The 13,151-nt window shown below is 45.4% G+C and overlaps 1 protein-coding gene across 2 annotated transcripts in view; it reads right to left on the bottom strand.

Annotated features, from left to right (window-relative positions):
• Vamp7 (Vesicle-associated membrane protein 7) overlaps positions 1–13,151 on the bottom strand; it is a 221,940-nt gene that overhangs the window by 127,555 nt on the left and 81,234 nt on the right. For both annotated transcript variants that reach the window (XR_011044296.1, XM_068372401.1), the window contains exon 2: positions 12,469–12,677. Coding sequence is in view for 1 of the 2 variants with exons in the window: in XM_068372401.1 (XP_068228502.1) it covers positions 12,469–12,675 (207 nt within the window). In the remaining variant the exon portion in view is untranslated. The remainder of the gene's footprint in view (positions 1–12,468; positions 12,678–13,151) is intronic.

The following is a 13,151-nucleotide window of genomic DNA, read 5'->3' as shown; positions in this document are numbered from 1 at the left end:
TTACACCCTTATTTACTGTTAATATACATTCAATAAGGTACCCTTCACTCCTTGCTTTCTCTCTCTCTATCGGCTAGTGCCGCCGGGTAATAACCTAGCCGGCAGGTGCCAGCCACTACCCCATAGACTGGTGCGCTGACACTAGCCCGGCTGGACTAACCTTGCCGGCAGATGCCGGCCAGGTTGATGCTACTGGCCACTAGCCCAGCCGGCAAGGCACCAGCTGGACTGGTGCGCCAACACTACCCCAGCCGGCAAGGCGCCGGCTGGATTGTGCCGCTAGGTGCTAGCCTGGTCGGCAACATGCCGGCTAAAACTACAGTATATGATTATACAGTAGTCAGTATATTTGCATTATAGATCATACTGCAGACAGAAAACTATAGTACATATCATACAGTAATTATTTTCCAACATACCCCTGTGTATCCATGCACAGTCTATTGTTGAGACCAATTATATATGGAAAGAAAAGATTTCTTTCCACAAACTGATAGATGATCAGTTACAATTTACTCTCATTATTAAAACCTTTGGAAAGTCAGTGTTAAGTTACACTTATCTATCCTTACGAGTTAGAATTCTTCCATTGGGTTTCCTGAATAGGAAAACTCTAGGTTTTAATTTTGGGGGAGGTCGCAGCAATTGGCTGGACAGGAAACACAAGTATGTGTCTTTCCTAATTCTTTTCTAGCTTATCTATCCTAAGTTATATGCAAAAATATTAATAATAATATCTATATAGTTTATCAGGTGAGATGAACCACTGCATACTCATTTAGTTTTCCTCTCTTTACAGGAGGACCATCCCAAGTGCCAGAGAGTCTTTTGCAATGTGAGGAGCAAGGACTTCTGTGGCCATGTAGAGTGCAGGGCTCACTCTCTCTGTTCCATCTCCAAGGGACCTCTAAAGTACTGGGACCCCCAAGACTGCAATGTGTGCAAGGCCTTGGTTACTGAGACTTTTGATGACCCCAAGACAGCGGAGTCAAGGGATGCAGCACAGAGTAAGCTGCGCAGATGAGTTTGTAGCTTCCAGAAGAATGCCACGGGGCCTTACCTTCCGAATGAACAGATGCGTGCCTGTCTCTTCCCTATGGCGTCTGTGGATGCTGTTATACCCCAGCCTCCACCTGAGATCCCTTGTTTCCAGATATCCGTAGATACGGATGTTTCTGACGTGATGAAGGACATCCACCTAGATGAGAGGATGTCGGAGGTGTCCGATGACACCGAAAAAGACCTCCTAGCGAAAGGTCTAGAAGAGGAGTATACCCTGGCTCCCGAGACTGAAGAGGACGACGTTGAATCGGAGTCCGTTTCATCGGTTCCGGCCCCAGAACCAGTACCCTCTACGTCTTCTGCTCCTCCATCTGATGACATGGATAAAGCTTTGGCTAGTCTCATGTCTATGATGGAAAGTCTTCGTAAGCAGAACGAAGAAAGGGACGCTGAATTGAGGAGAAGGATGGACCACCTCGCCGCGTCCCGTGGGTATCAGAGGAGATTCAACGTGAAAGATCTTCCTCCTTGCTCTGACGTGAACCCTTGGAGGCATGCGGAATACATGCCTTTCACCAACGGGAAGATTTTCATTTCAGAGAAGCTGGGGACTGTCATCATAGAGGATGTTGACTTTTGGCCCCGCTTTAAGTCTTACCCAGACTGCTTTGTCCGCTTGAAGGCGGAACCTGTGTCCAAGGAGGAGACAAAACCAAAGAGGTCACAGTGCTTGGCTGTGAAAAAGCTCAGGCTCTGTTGGCAAGTAACCTGAAAGAAAAGGGCTTCACTAATTTGAAAGTGCCAGCCCTTAGCAAGACACACCCATCTTTTCTTGATCCAGCTAAACTAGACTTTCCCTCAACGGCAAAAGGGTTTAAGGCAGTCATGAAGGCGGTGGACGCAGGCAAGCCTTGTCCTACACTCGAGGATTGTAGACCCTTGTCCCTAGCCCTGCCTACGGACGGGAACGACTGGAAGGAAATCCACCTTACCTTCTCAGTTGGGAAGTTGGAGGCGGATATTGCTGGACGCCAGTTCAGTGAAAACCTCCCTAAGTTGTCTGTTTTCTCTTGCGAAGGGAGCAAGAGACAAAGGAGAGACTTGCTGCATCCATGCCCCTCCAGATTACCTTGGAGGCAATGGCAAGCAACAACAGATCCCCAGATATGTACATGGTCGTCGCCAAATCACATTTGGCTACACTGGTCAAGGACCTATATGGCTTTGTAAAAGCCAGACGGGGATGTAGGCAGTTCGTGTTTGCTTCGGCTGCAGTGAAACACAAACCCAGGAAGCTGATAACCTCCAATATCTGGGGAAAAGACCTCTTCCCGAGTGAAGTGGTCAAGGAAGTAGTGGACAAGGCTGCCAAGGAGAATAGGAATGTTCTCCAGAAGTGGGGCATGTCGGCGAAGAGAAAGTTTTCCCTGGAAGATGGTCACCAACCAAAGAGGAAGACGAAGAGACCTAGGTTGCTCTCTCGCCCTGTCAGACAACAGCAGCAGCAACAACTTCCCGCAGTTCCCATGACTGGGGTGCCCCAGATGGTGGCACAACCCCAGCCGACTTACCAGATGGTGCCTCAGCAGCTAGTTGCCCAGTCACCAGCATTTCAGCCTGCAAATGAGAGGCAGACCACTACCTTTCGTCCTAAAGGTACACGGTCGAAAAGGGGCTCCTCTAGATACCCTCCAAGAGGAAGAGGGGGTAAGGGAGGACGAGGTCAAGGAGGCAAGTCCTCCGGACAGTCGAAGTAATGAGATGCTTCCGGTAGGAGGAAGACTCCAACAATTTCAGGATCGCTGGACCTTCGATCCTTGGGGCCACAACCTAATCAAGAACTGACTAGGATGGAGCTGGAGGACAGCTCCACCATCATTTCCTCAATTCTTCCAACACTCCACCCCCGTCCTGGAAGACGGGTAATAAGGAGGGCAAAGTCCATCAAATTCCAAGGAAGGACTCAGACAAACTCAGAGTCATTCTGGACTTGTCGCCACTCAACAAGTTCATAGAAAACAACAAGTTCAGGATGTTAACCCTTCAACACATAAGGACCCTGCTGCCAAAAAGGGCGTACACAGTCTCGATAGACATGGCAGATGCCTATTGGCATATTCCAATCAATCGCCCACTCTCCTCCTACCTAGGATTCAGGCTACAGAAGAAATACATCTTCAGAGCCATGCCCTTTGGACTAACATAGCCCAAAGGATTTTTACAAAGCTTGCAGATGCAGTCGTTCAACAACTACGCCTAGAAGGTGTCCAGGTAGTAGCCTATCTGGACGACTGGCTGGTGTGGGCAGCATCCGGGACGGAGTGCATGCAAGCATCCAAGAAAGTGATCCAATTCCCGGAACATCTGGGATTCAAGATCAACGTCAAGAAGTCTCGATTATCTCCAGCTCAGGAGTTTCAATGGCTAGGAAATCATTGGAACTTAAAGTCACACCGTCTCTCCATTCCCCCAGGGAAGAGGAGAGAGATAGCGGGATCTGTCAAGAGACTAATGAAATCCAACAGGATATCAACACGCCAACAGGAGAGAGTACTGGGTTCTCTTCAGTTTTCATCAGTGACAGACCCGGTGGTAAGAGCACAGCTAAAGGATGCATCAGGAGTCTGGAGAAGATACACAACAAACGCTCGAAGAGATCTAAGAAGACCGATACTGACTCGACTATGATCGCTTCTCAAGCCATGGTCGAAGGCCAAGAACCTGAAAAGGTCTGTGCCCTTGCAACCACCTCTACCTTCAGTCATCCTCCATACGGATGCATCAATGGAAAGTTGGGGAGGTCACTCTCACCATCGGAAAGTCCAAGGGACTTGGTCTTCCCTATTCAAGACCTTCCACATCAACGTTTTGGAAGCCATGGCAGTCTTTCTCACGCTGAAGAAACTGTCCCCTCGACATTCAGTCCATATAAGACTGATCTTAGACAGCGAGGTGATAGTGAGATGTTTGAATTGTCAAGGTTCAAGATCACCCCAAATCAACCAAGTGATGTTGGCCATCTTCTGCTTAGCGGAAATGAAGAGATGGCATTTATCAGCAGTTCACCTTCAAGGGTTCCGCAATGTGACAGCGGATGCTCTATCCAGGCTCACGCCAATAGAGTCAGAATGGTCCCTAGATGCAGGATAATTCTCCTTCATCTTACATCAAGTCCAGAACTGCAGATCGACCTCTTCGCGACGAGCGACAACAAGAAACTACCTCGTTACGTGGCCCCATACGAGGACCCTCTAGCAGAAGCAGTGGACGCCAAGTCCCTCGACTGGAACAAATGGAACTGGATTTACCTGTTCACTCCAACCAACCTCTCAATGAAGGTCCTCAATAAGCTGAGATCCTTTCAGGGAATGGCAGCTCTAGTGGAGCCCAAGTGGCCAAAGAACAACTGGTTCCCTCTGGTATTGAAGCTGAAGCTGGTCCCTCTGCCGGACCAAGTACTGACTCAACAAGTACAGAAGTCGACTGTCTTCGCTTCATTACTTTGTTGGGCTTGGAAGGCATTCTCTGGTACTTTTTCACCGGCCATCACAGATCGACCCAGAAAAGGGATTTTGACAAAGGAAAAATCTATTTCTGGGGAGAGACCTGTGACGCCCGGTGAAACCCTTCCCAGTTATTTTTGTACGGACCCACCCTTTCCTTGCCAAGCCATATGTTCTTGCAGAAGGATGACCTGGAGAGCGCGAGTAGTAGGTGTCGGTGGCGTAGCCCAACTGTATTCTCTAGGGCCTGTCACGGCCCTCCCCTTTGATGAAGGGATTATCTAAATGGAAGACAGCCTGTGAATAGTGGTTTCCACACGCCCTTGATAAATACACGACACCAACAAGGTGTTCGCGCGAGGGTTGTAACCTCTGCATTCCATGCTTTATCTTTCTCTAGTATATTTGGAAGATTTATATTAGAAAAGTGTAAGAAGGACCCTTTTCACCGGGCGTCACAGGTCTCTCCCCAGAAATAGATTTTTCCTTTGTCAAAATCCCTTTTTTCTCGGATCATGACCTGCAGGTGTACTGTCCGGATCCGCTCTTCGAATAAAGTAAGTGATCTTCGCCCTTAGTTGTTTCAGAGACAAAGTTTGAACCTGAAGTTTCTCCTCTAAAAAGCTGTCCTCCCTTAAAGTCTGAAGTTCTACGAAGATAGACCTTTAAGCTCTCTACTGGACATAGAGAGACATCTTCCTTCAGAGGGAAGATTCTCCAGGGAACCCACCTTTTGGTGGGTAGCTCATTTTTGGCAAGAAACGTTGGGTCCGGAACTGAATGTGGCCTTCATCTCTCGAAAGGGCCACTATTTCAATAACTCTGGCCCCCGAGGCTAGTGCAAATAGAAATATGACTTTTAGAGTCAAATCCTTCAAAGCGCACTCGTCGTTGTTCATCATAGAAGCAAAGTGAAGAACCTTATCCAGAAACCATGAAATAAGTTTCGGAGGCGCTGCTGGCCTGAGTCTGGCACAGGCCTTAGGAATCTTGTTAAAGATTTCGTTAGAGAAGTCGACCTGAAAGGCATACAGTAAAGGTCTTATCAAGGCAGATTTACACATTGTTATTGTGTTGGCTGCTAAACCTTGTTCATGAAGATTAATAAAGAAAGATGAACAGAAGTCCATCGAGATTTCTTTTGGCTTCTTTGCCTTGACAAAAGACACCCACTTCTTCCATGACGATTCATATTGTCTTCTGGTAGATTTGGATTTATATTCTTCCAAAAAGTCTATACTGTCCTTTGAGATTCCAAATCTTTTCTTTACCCTAAGGAAAGAAAATCATGAGATGAAGGTTGCGGGTTTTCTGTGATGAAGCGAAGACAGTCGACTTCTGCACTAGCTGAGTCAGAACTGGATCCGGCAACGGCACAAACTTCAGTCGTAGTTCCAATGCCAGATGGAACCATACGCTGTTTAGCCACTTGTAAGCCCCTATCGCAGCCATCCCTTTGAGTGATCTCAGTTTGTCGAGGACCTTCAGTAGAAAGTTGGATGGAGGGAACAGGTAAATCCTGGACCATCTGTTTCAATCGAGGGACATTGCGTCCACTGCTTCCGCTAGGGGATCCTCGTACGGGGCCACATAACAATGTATGTTCTTCTTGTCGCTCATCGCAAAGAGGTCTATCTTCAGTTCCGGGACTTGACGTAAGATGAAGGAGAACGATCCTGCGTCTAGGGACCATTCTGACTCTATTGGTGTGAACCTGGATAGAGCGTCCGCCGTCACGTTGCAGAACCCTTGGAGGTGAACTGCTGACAAGTGCCATCTCTTCTTTTCCGCCAAACGGAAAATGGCCAACATCACTTGGTTTATTTGAGGTGATCTCGAACCTTGACGATTCAGGCATCTCACTATCACCTCGCTGTCCAAAACCAGTCTTATGTGGGTCGAGTGGCAAGGAGATAATTTCTTCAGTGTAAGAAGAACTGCCATGGCCTCCAGAAAGTTGATGTAAAATGTCTCGAATAAGCTGGACCAAGCTCCTTGGACTTTCCTTTGGTGAGAGTGACCTCCCCATCCTTCCTTTGAAGCGTCTGTGTGGATGATGACTGAAGGTGGAGGTGGTTGAAGAAGTATCAATTTCTTCAATTGCTTGGCCTTGGACCATGGCTTGAGAAGCGTTCGCAACCGAGTCGGTAATGGTCTTTTCAGATCTCTTCGAGTGTTTGATGCGTATCTTCTCCAAACTCCTGTTGCATCCTTTAGCTGTGCTCGTAGCACTGGGTCTGTCACTGAAGCAAACTGTAGAGAGCCCAGCACTCTCTCCTGTTTGCGTCTTGATATCCGTTTGGATTCCCGAAGGCTCTTGACAGATCTCGCTATCTCGTTCCTTTTCTTTAGTGGAATGGAAAGTTGATGTGACTTTAAATCCCAGTGGATTCCCAACCACTGAAACTTTTGAGTCGGAGATAGTCAAGACTTTTTGGCATTGATCTTGAATCCTAGATGTTCCAGGAACTGAATTAATTTCTTGGAAGCCTGCATGCACTCCGTCTTGGATGCTGCCCACACCAGGCAATCGTCCAGGTAGGCCACTACTTGGACACCCTTTAGGCGTAATTGATGAACGACTGCATTTGCAAGCTTCGTGAATATCCTTGGGGCTATGTTTAGCCCGAAGGGCATGGCTCTAAAGGCATAAAGTCTTCGTTTTAGCTTGAACCCTAGGTAGGGGGAGAGTTGACAATTGACTGGAACGTGCCAATAAGCGTCTGACAAGTCTATCGAGACAGTGTAAGCCCGTTTGGGCAACAGGGTCCTTATGTGTTGAAGTGATAACATCCTGAACTTGGAGTTTACTATGAACTTGTTGAGTGGCGACAAGTCCAGAATGACTCTAAGTTTTTCTGAGTCTATCTTGAGAACACAAAACAGCCTTTCTTGGAACTTGATGAACTTTACTTTCCGAATTACTCTTTTCTCCATTTCCCGTACATATTCTTCCCGGATGGGGGTGGAGTGTTGGAAGAATTGTGGGAACAGGGGTGGAGCGCTGTTCCAACTCCAACCCAGGCCATTCTTGATTAGGCTGTGGGCCCAGGGATCGAAGGTCAAGCGATCCCGAAATAAGTGCAGTCTCCCTCCTACCGGAAGCATTTCACTTCTGCTGTGGACCTGAGGCCTTGCCTCCTTGACCGCGTCCTCCTCTGAATCCCCTTCCTCTTGAAGGGCGTCTAGAGGAACCTCTGGCTGCTCCCCTAGCTTTCGCACGAAAGGTCGCTGACTGCCTTTCGAAAGCTGGGTTAAAGACAGGCGACTGAGTCGCTACTGCATGAGGTACCAACTGGTACGTAGTAGGAGGTTGTGCCACCATCTAAGGCACCGCGGTCGTAGGAAGTTGTTGTTGTTGTTGCTGTCTGTAAGGCTTGGCCGGCCGAGAGGGTCGCCTAGGCTTCTTCATCTACCTCTTATGTTGGGGACCCTCATACGGGGAAGACTTTCTCTTGAGAGATAGGCCCCACTTTTGGAGAAGGTTCCTATTCTCCGTGGCGGCCTTGTCTACTACCTCTTTGACAACTTCACTCGGGAAGAGGTCCTTACCCGAAATATTGGATGAGATCAGTTTTCTAGGTTCGTGTCTCACCGCAGTCGAAGCGAACACGAACTCTCTACAAGCTCTCCTAGCTTTAATAAAACTATACAGATCTTTGGTCACAGTGGCCAAATGGGTTTTGGCCACTACCATAAACATCTCCTGATTTTTGGGGTCGCTTGCTATCGTTTCCAGAGTGGTCTGAAGGGACATAGATGCAGCAAGTCTTTCTTTTGTCTTTTGCTCCCTACGCAAGAGAAACTCGGACAGCTTTGGAAGGTCCTCACCGAACTGACGTCCGGCAATATCTGCTTCCAACTTCCCGATTGAGAAGGTAAGGTGGATGTCCTTCCAGTCTTTTTGGTCCATAGGCAAGGCCAGGGATAAAGGCTTGAACTCGTCCAACGACGGACATGGCTTCCCTGCCTCAACTGCCTTTAAGGCTGCCTTGTACCCTTTCTCCATAAAGGGGAAGGCTCTAGATGGAGAAGCCACAAAGGAGGGGTGCTTCTTACTCAACGCATGTACCTTTGAGTTAGAGAAGCCCCTCTCTTTCATTGAGCAAGAGAGTAAAGCCTGTGCTTTACCGTGGTCAAAGACTATGACCTCCTTTGGCTCCATTTCCTCCTTTGAGGATGGCTCTTTCCTGAGACGCACATAGCAGTCCGGTTAAGACTCCTTGCTGGGCCAGAATTCCACCTCGTCAAGGGGGACTGACCCCAGCTTCTCCAAAATGACAATTTTGCCAGTTGTCATCGTCATGTGTTCAGCATATTTCCAAGGATTTGCGTCCGAACACAATGGGAAATCCTTCACGCTGAGCTTCTTCTGGGGCCCGCATGATGCTGCGAGTCTGCGCATCTCCAGCTTCATCGCAACTTCCTTTTCATCATTTTTCTTCTGCATTTGTTGAATCATCTCAACAATAGAAGAAAGAGTCCTTCCCAGTTCCTCTGGGATAGCAGGCAAAGTCAAGGGAATCGGTTCTGGGGCCGGAACCGATGAGACCAACACCGTGTCAACCTCTTCCTCTTCGATTTCGGAAGCTTGGGTCTGTTCCTCCTGATCTTCCGCGAGAAGGTCCTTCTCCGTGTACTCTGACACTTCTGACATCCTATCGTCCAGTTGGATGTCTTGTAGAGCGTCCAAGACTTCCGAATCTACCGGAATCTGGACTATAGGGATCTCTGCATGAGGCTGTGGAATCACTGCATCCTCAGATGCCCTGGGAAAAAGATAAGCCCGCATCTTCTCACTTGGAAAATAAGGCCCCATGGTGTTTTTCTGAAAACCCTGTACCCAATTTCGCAGCTTTTCCCTAACTGCATCCCTTGACTCAGCTGACTTAGGGGTGTCAAAAGCCTCAGTAATCAGGTTAGTACAAATGCTACATACCTGAGGGTCCCAATACCTGAGATCGCCTTTGGAGATTGGGCAGGGTGCGTGCCTCCTGCACAACTCATGTCCGCAGAAGTTCTTGCTGCGGACGTTGCAAAACATACTCCCGCACTTCGGGTGGTCCTCCTGTAAAGAGAAGAGAGTCTAAGGAGTATCCAGTGAAAAAATATCACAAGATTAAGTCTAAAACTTATTATTATTGTTTTCCATAGCTTATAATAGTTAAGCTAGAAAGGAAAGAAGGAAAGACACATACTTGTATTTCCTGCTCAGCCAATTGCTGTGACCTCCCAAAATATTAAAACTAAGGTTAATTCTACTTCTAGAAAAACCTTTGGAATTATTATCCTAAAAGGATACTCCAGTGTAACTCACACCAGTAATCAGAAGTTTTAATATAAGGGATTTTTATTTAAATTAAAGAAAGAACTCACTTTCCTTAGGGTGAGTGGTCTCACAATAGGCTGTACATGACAACACAATGTATGTTGGAAAAAACTTAGTGTTACAGTATACTCTATACTGTAGTTTTCTACTTGCATTATATACTATACTGCAAAATACTGGCTACTGTATATCATATACTGCCGTGCTGGCCGACATATACAGTACCTGGGTTCAGTTCAAAAGTATACTACCTTTGAATTAATGGGCCGCAGATCACTGGTTTCCAAGTGTCGGCCGGCAGTTCATAATATGCCGGCAGCCGACTGCACCCTGGCTGCCGGCCACTAATCATAGTGGCCGGCAGAGCTGAAGGTGTGCAGCCAGCCGCCGGCCGGCCATGGCAGGTAATAACCTGTGCCGGCCAGCAGATATTTCTTACCAGAGAACCACCACCCACCCGGCTGCCGGGGACTATAAGGTACTAAACACTAACAAGAGAGAACAGCATGGATGCAAGGCTGTAGCTGGCACTGCCTTACTGCCTTCCATCCAGAAAGAGTGAACAATTGGAAGGGGAGAATGTAACATTCAAGCTTCCATCCATCCGTAACATGCCGGGCTCTACCAGCAACCATATGGATGGTGGACCAAGAGAGGTCTGAAGTTCACTCAACAGAGTGAGGGTCCTACAAACTCTGTTCCAGTATGAGACTAACCCCAGTGGCTAAGAAAGCTCATCCTAGCCTAGGGTCGTCCAATATAACAAGGAGGTTGGCAGCACTTGCCATCTCCAGCCATACAAGAACGAAGTTTGGTGCTGCTATTTCCCCAGGCAATGGAAAATCTCATTCTCCAGCCTAAAGATAACAGCACAGGACTTGTCTGCTAAACCACACAAAGAGGGAATCATCTCGAACAGAAACCTTCAGATGTGGCCTAGGGAGGTTTAGCCTCCTATATCTGTAGCCTAACCTAGCAAAGGAATCTCATTTGCTCTGCTAGGCAGCTACAGACCCCAGATAAAATACTCTGATGTTCTGACCGAGCCCAAACCAGTCACTCTGGTTGCAGGATCAAGACAGAACCAACCCAGTAAAGTTTTACCTGAATACTATTCAGTCAAAGGCCTAGGCTAAATCAGAGGGAAAGAGGGATTAATCTTAGACCTCCAGAGGGGAAAAGAACAATCGGGGAGTGTGCGAAAGTACACTAAAGCCCCATAGGCGCGGTGAGAATCGATTACCTCAATCACCGAAACTCTCGTATACAATCTTGGAAGAAGAAATATTCAACAATATCTTACATGTATAAAATATGCCTATAGCTTCAATAAAATTATCACACAAGAAAAACTCTTATATCATGCATGAAAGTACTAAAAGCAAAATGCCTAGGCTACTAAGCCTGGCGTAAGCGAGGATCGGTTACCTAAATCGCCGAAACTGATAAATACTAACGGCATAGTATAAAGAATTCCTATTGTAAAGCTAAATAGCTAAATTTATTAAAGCATTAGGACCGGGAACGTCGCTCTGGCTAACCAAATGACACATGCATAGCGAGCGACAGCGTCCATGACGCCTCCGGTAGGCAACAGCTCTTGTTTACGTTAATATCACTTCTGATTTAATTCCAAAACGACAAGAGCTTACATTTATACATAGTAAAGATAATACTCAACTTTCCAGAGGCAGAAGAGGCTGGAGAAAGCATCATAACGTTGAATATACTGTAATCCAAAATTACGAGAGAACACAAGGGAATCACTGAGCAATAGAGCTACGCTATAAGGAATAAGATGGCGCCATTGATGACGTCAGATACTGACTCGAAACATGAAGGAGAGGTACCTTAATAACGGCTCTCCTTTTGTTTTCGTTTTCTTGCCACTTTTCCCTCTCAAAGCGTTAACGCTATTCGGGGTGAAGATAGCTATGTGGCGTGTCAAGAATACGTCCTCTGATATTACGCAATATCCCTATAAGAATTAATTAGGGATATTTGCTCCAGGAGTTAGAATTCTGAATACCTTAAGGTAAAATTCTCTGGGAATATCACCGTAGTCAAATATATCCAAGGAAGCTACCTTATAGGAACTTCCATCAGGACGATGTGCCCTGAGCCCTAAAATATATATATACACACACACACATACTGTAATATAAAACATCATTAAAATCTATTAATGCTACATAACACAAGGAAACCAACCGTATCAAAATGATCTCTCGTACATAATTAAGAGCACATATCTGGCTAGAAATATATATTATTATTAATGATGATGATGATAATAATAATAATAATAATAATAATAATAATAATAATAATAATGACAAAAATATATATATAGATATATAAATATATATATATATATATATATATATATATATATATATATATATATATATATATATATATATATATATATATATACATATATATATATATATATATATATATATATATATATATATATATATATATATATGAAATAAACAGGTGTCAAAAAATGATAAAAAGCAATCAAGGCATACACAAAAGTTTCTTTGAGGAAGAAAATACAAATATACAAAGTTCCACATGCACAAAATTCATTAATGAAACTTATACTATAATTCCAAGAGAACTCACATCATCTGTAATGCAAAGATAGATAATTCCATCCTGGGCAACATAATGAAATAGGTAAGACGCATGAGAATACGTCAGTCGACCGGTTTCTCCAGGCTGAATCTTGGCTAAAATTTGTTCTGTAACCTCAGCAAAGTTCCCGGCACATGTTGCATAGCGGGACAAAACTGTCGTACCACGGGAAATCACCGTATATAAGAGCGGCATGTCTGTAAAAAGAGTACAGTACTTCACTTAATCAATGTAAATATGGTACAATATAAAAGTTAACAATCTTGTATACAAAACACAAAATTTTTATGTAATAAAATGTATTATTTCTATACTGACTTGGTTCTCATATTGCTTATTCTCCAGAAGCTTGATTTAATCTACAATACCCGTATAATTTTTAAAGATTAAAAAATTTTCCATTTTCTTTCCCTTCAACTAACAGGCCCTTAGTAAAGTGAATGGTAAGAAGGCCACAACTGATCCCCGCGCCAGTGTCTCTTTGCCCCTTTACACTAGTTTCAAAATCTAAATTATCCCTATCTCCTTGATACCCCAAGGCAGTAGGAAGGAGGGTGGACATGTATTTGAACATTAGGTGAGTATAGAAACAAGAAATTCTACTATGAAAATCCTTTTTATTTTTATTAACATCCTCTGATGTTTATATTGCTGATTCCCATGCTCTGGTG

This window comes from Palaemon carinicauda, chromosome 4 (assembly GCF_036898095.1).
Source record: "Palaemon carinicauda isolate YSFRI2023 chromosome 4, ASM3689809v2, whole genome shotgun sequence".
Classification (NCBI taxonomy): domain Eukaryota; kingdom Metazoa; phylum Arthropoda; class Malacostraca; order Decapoda; family Palaemonidae; genus Palaemon; species Palaemon carinicauda.
Note: the sequence above shows the minus strand (reverse complement) of the source record. Positions and strands in the feature narration are given on the sequence as shown.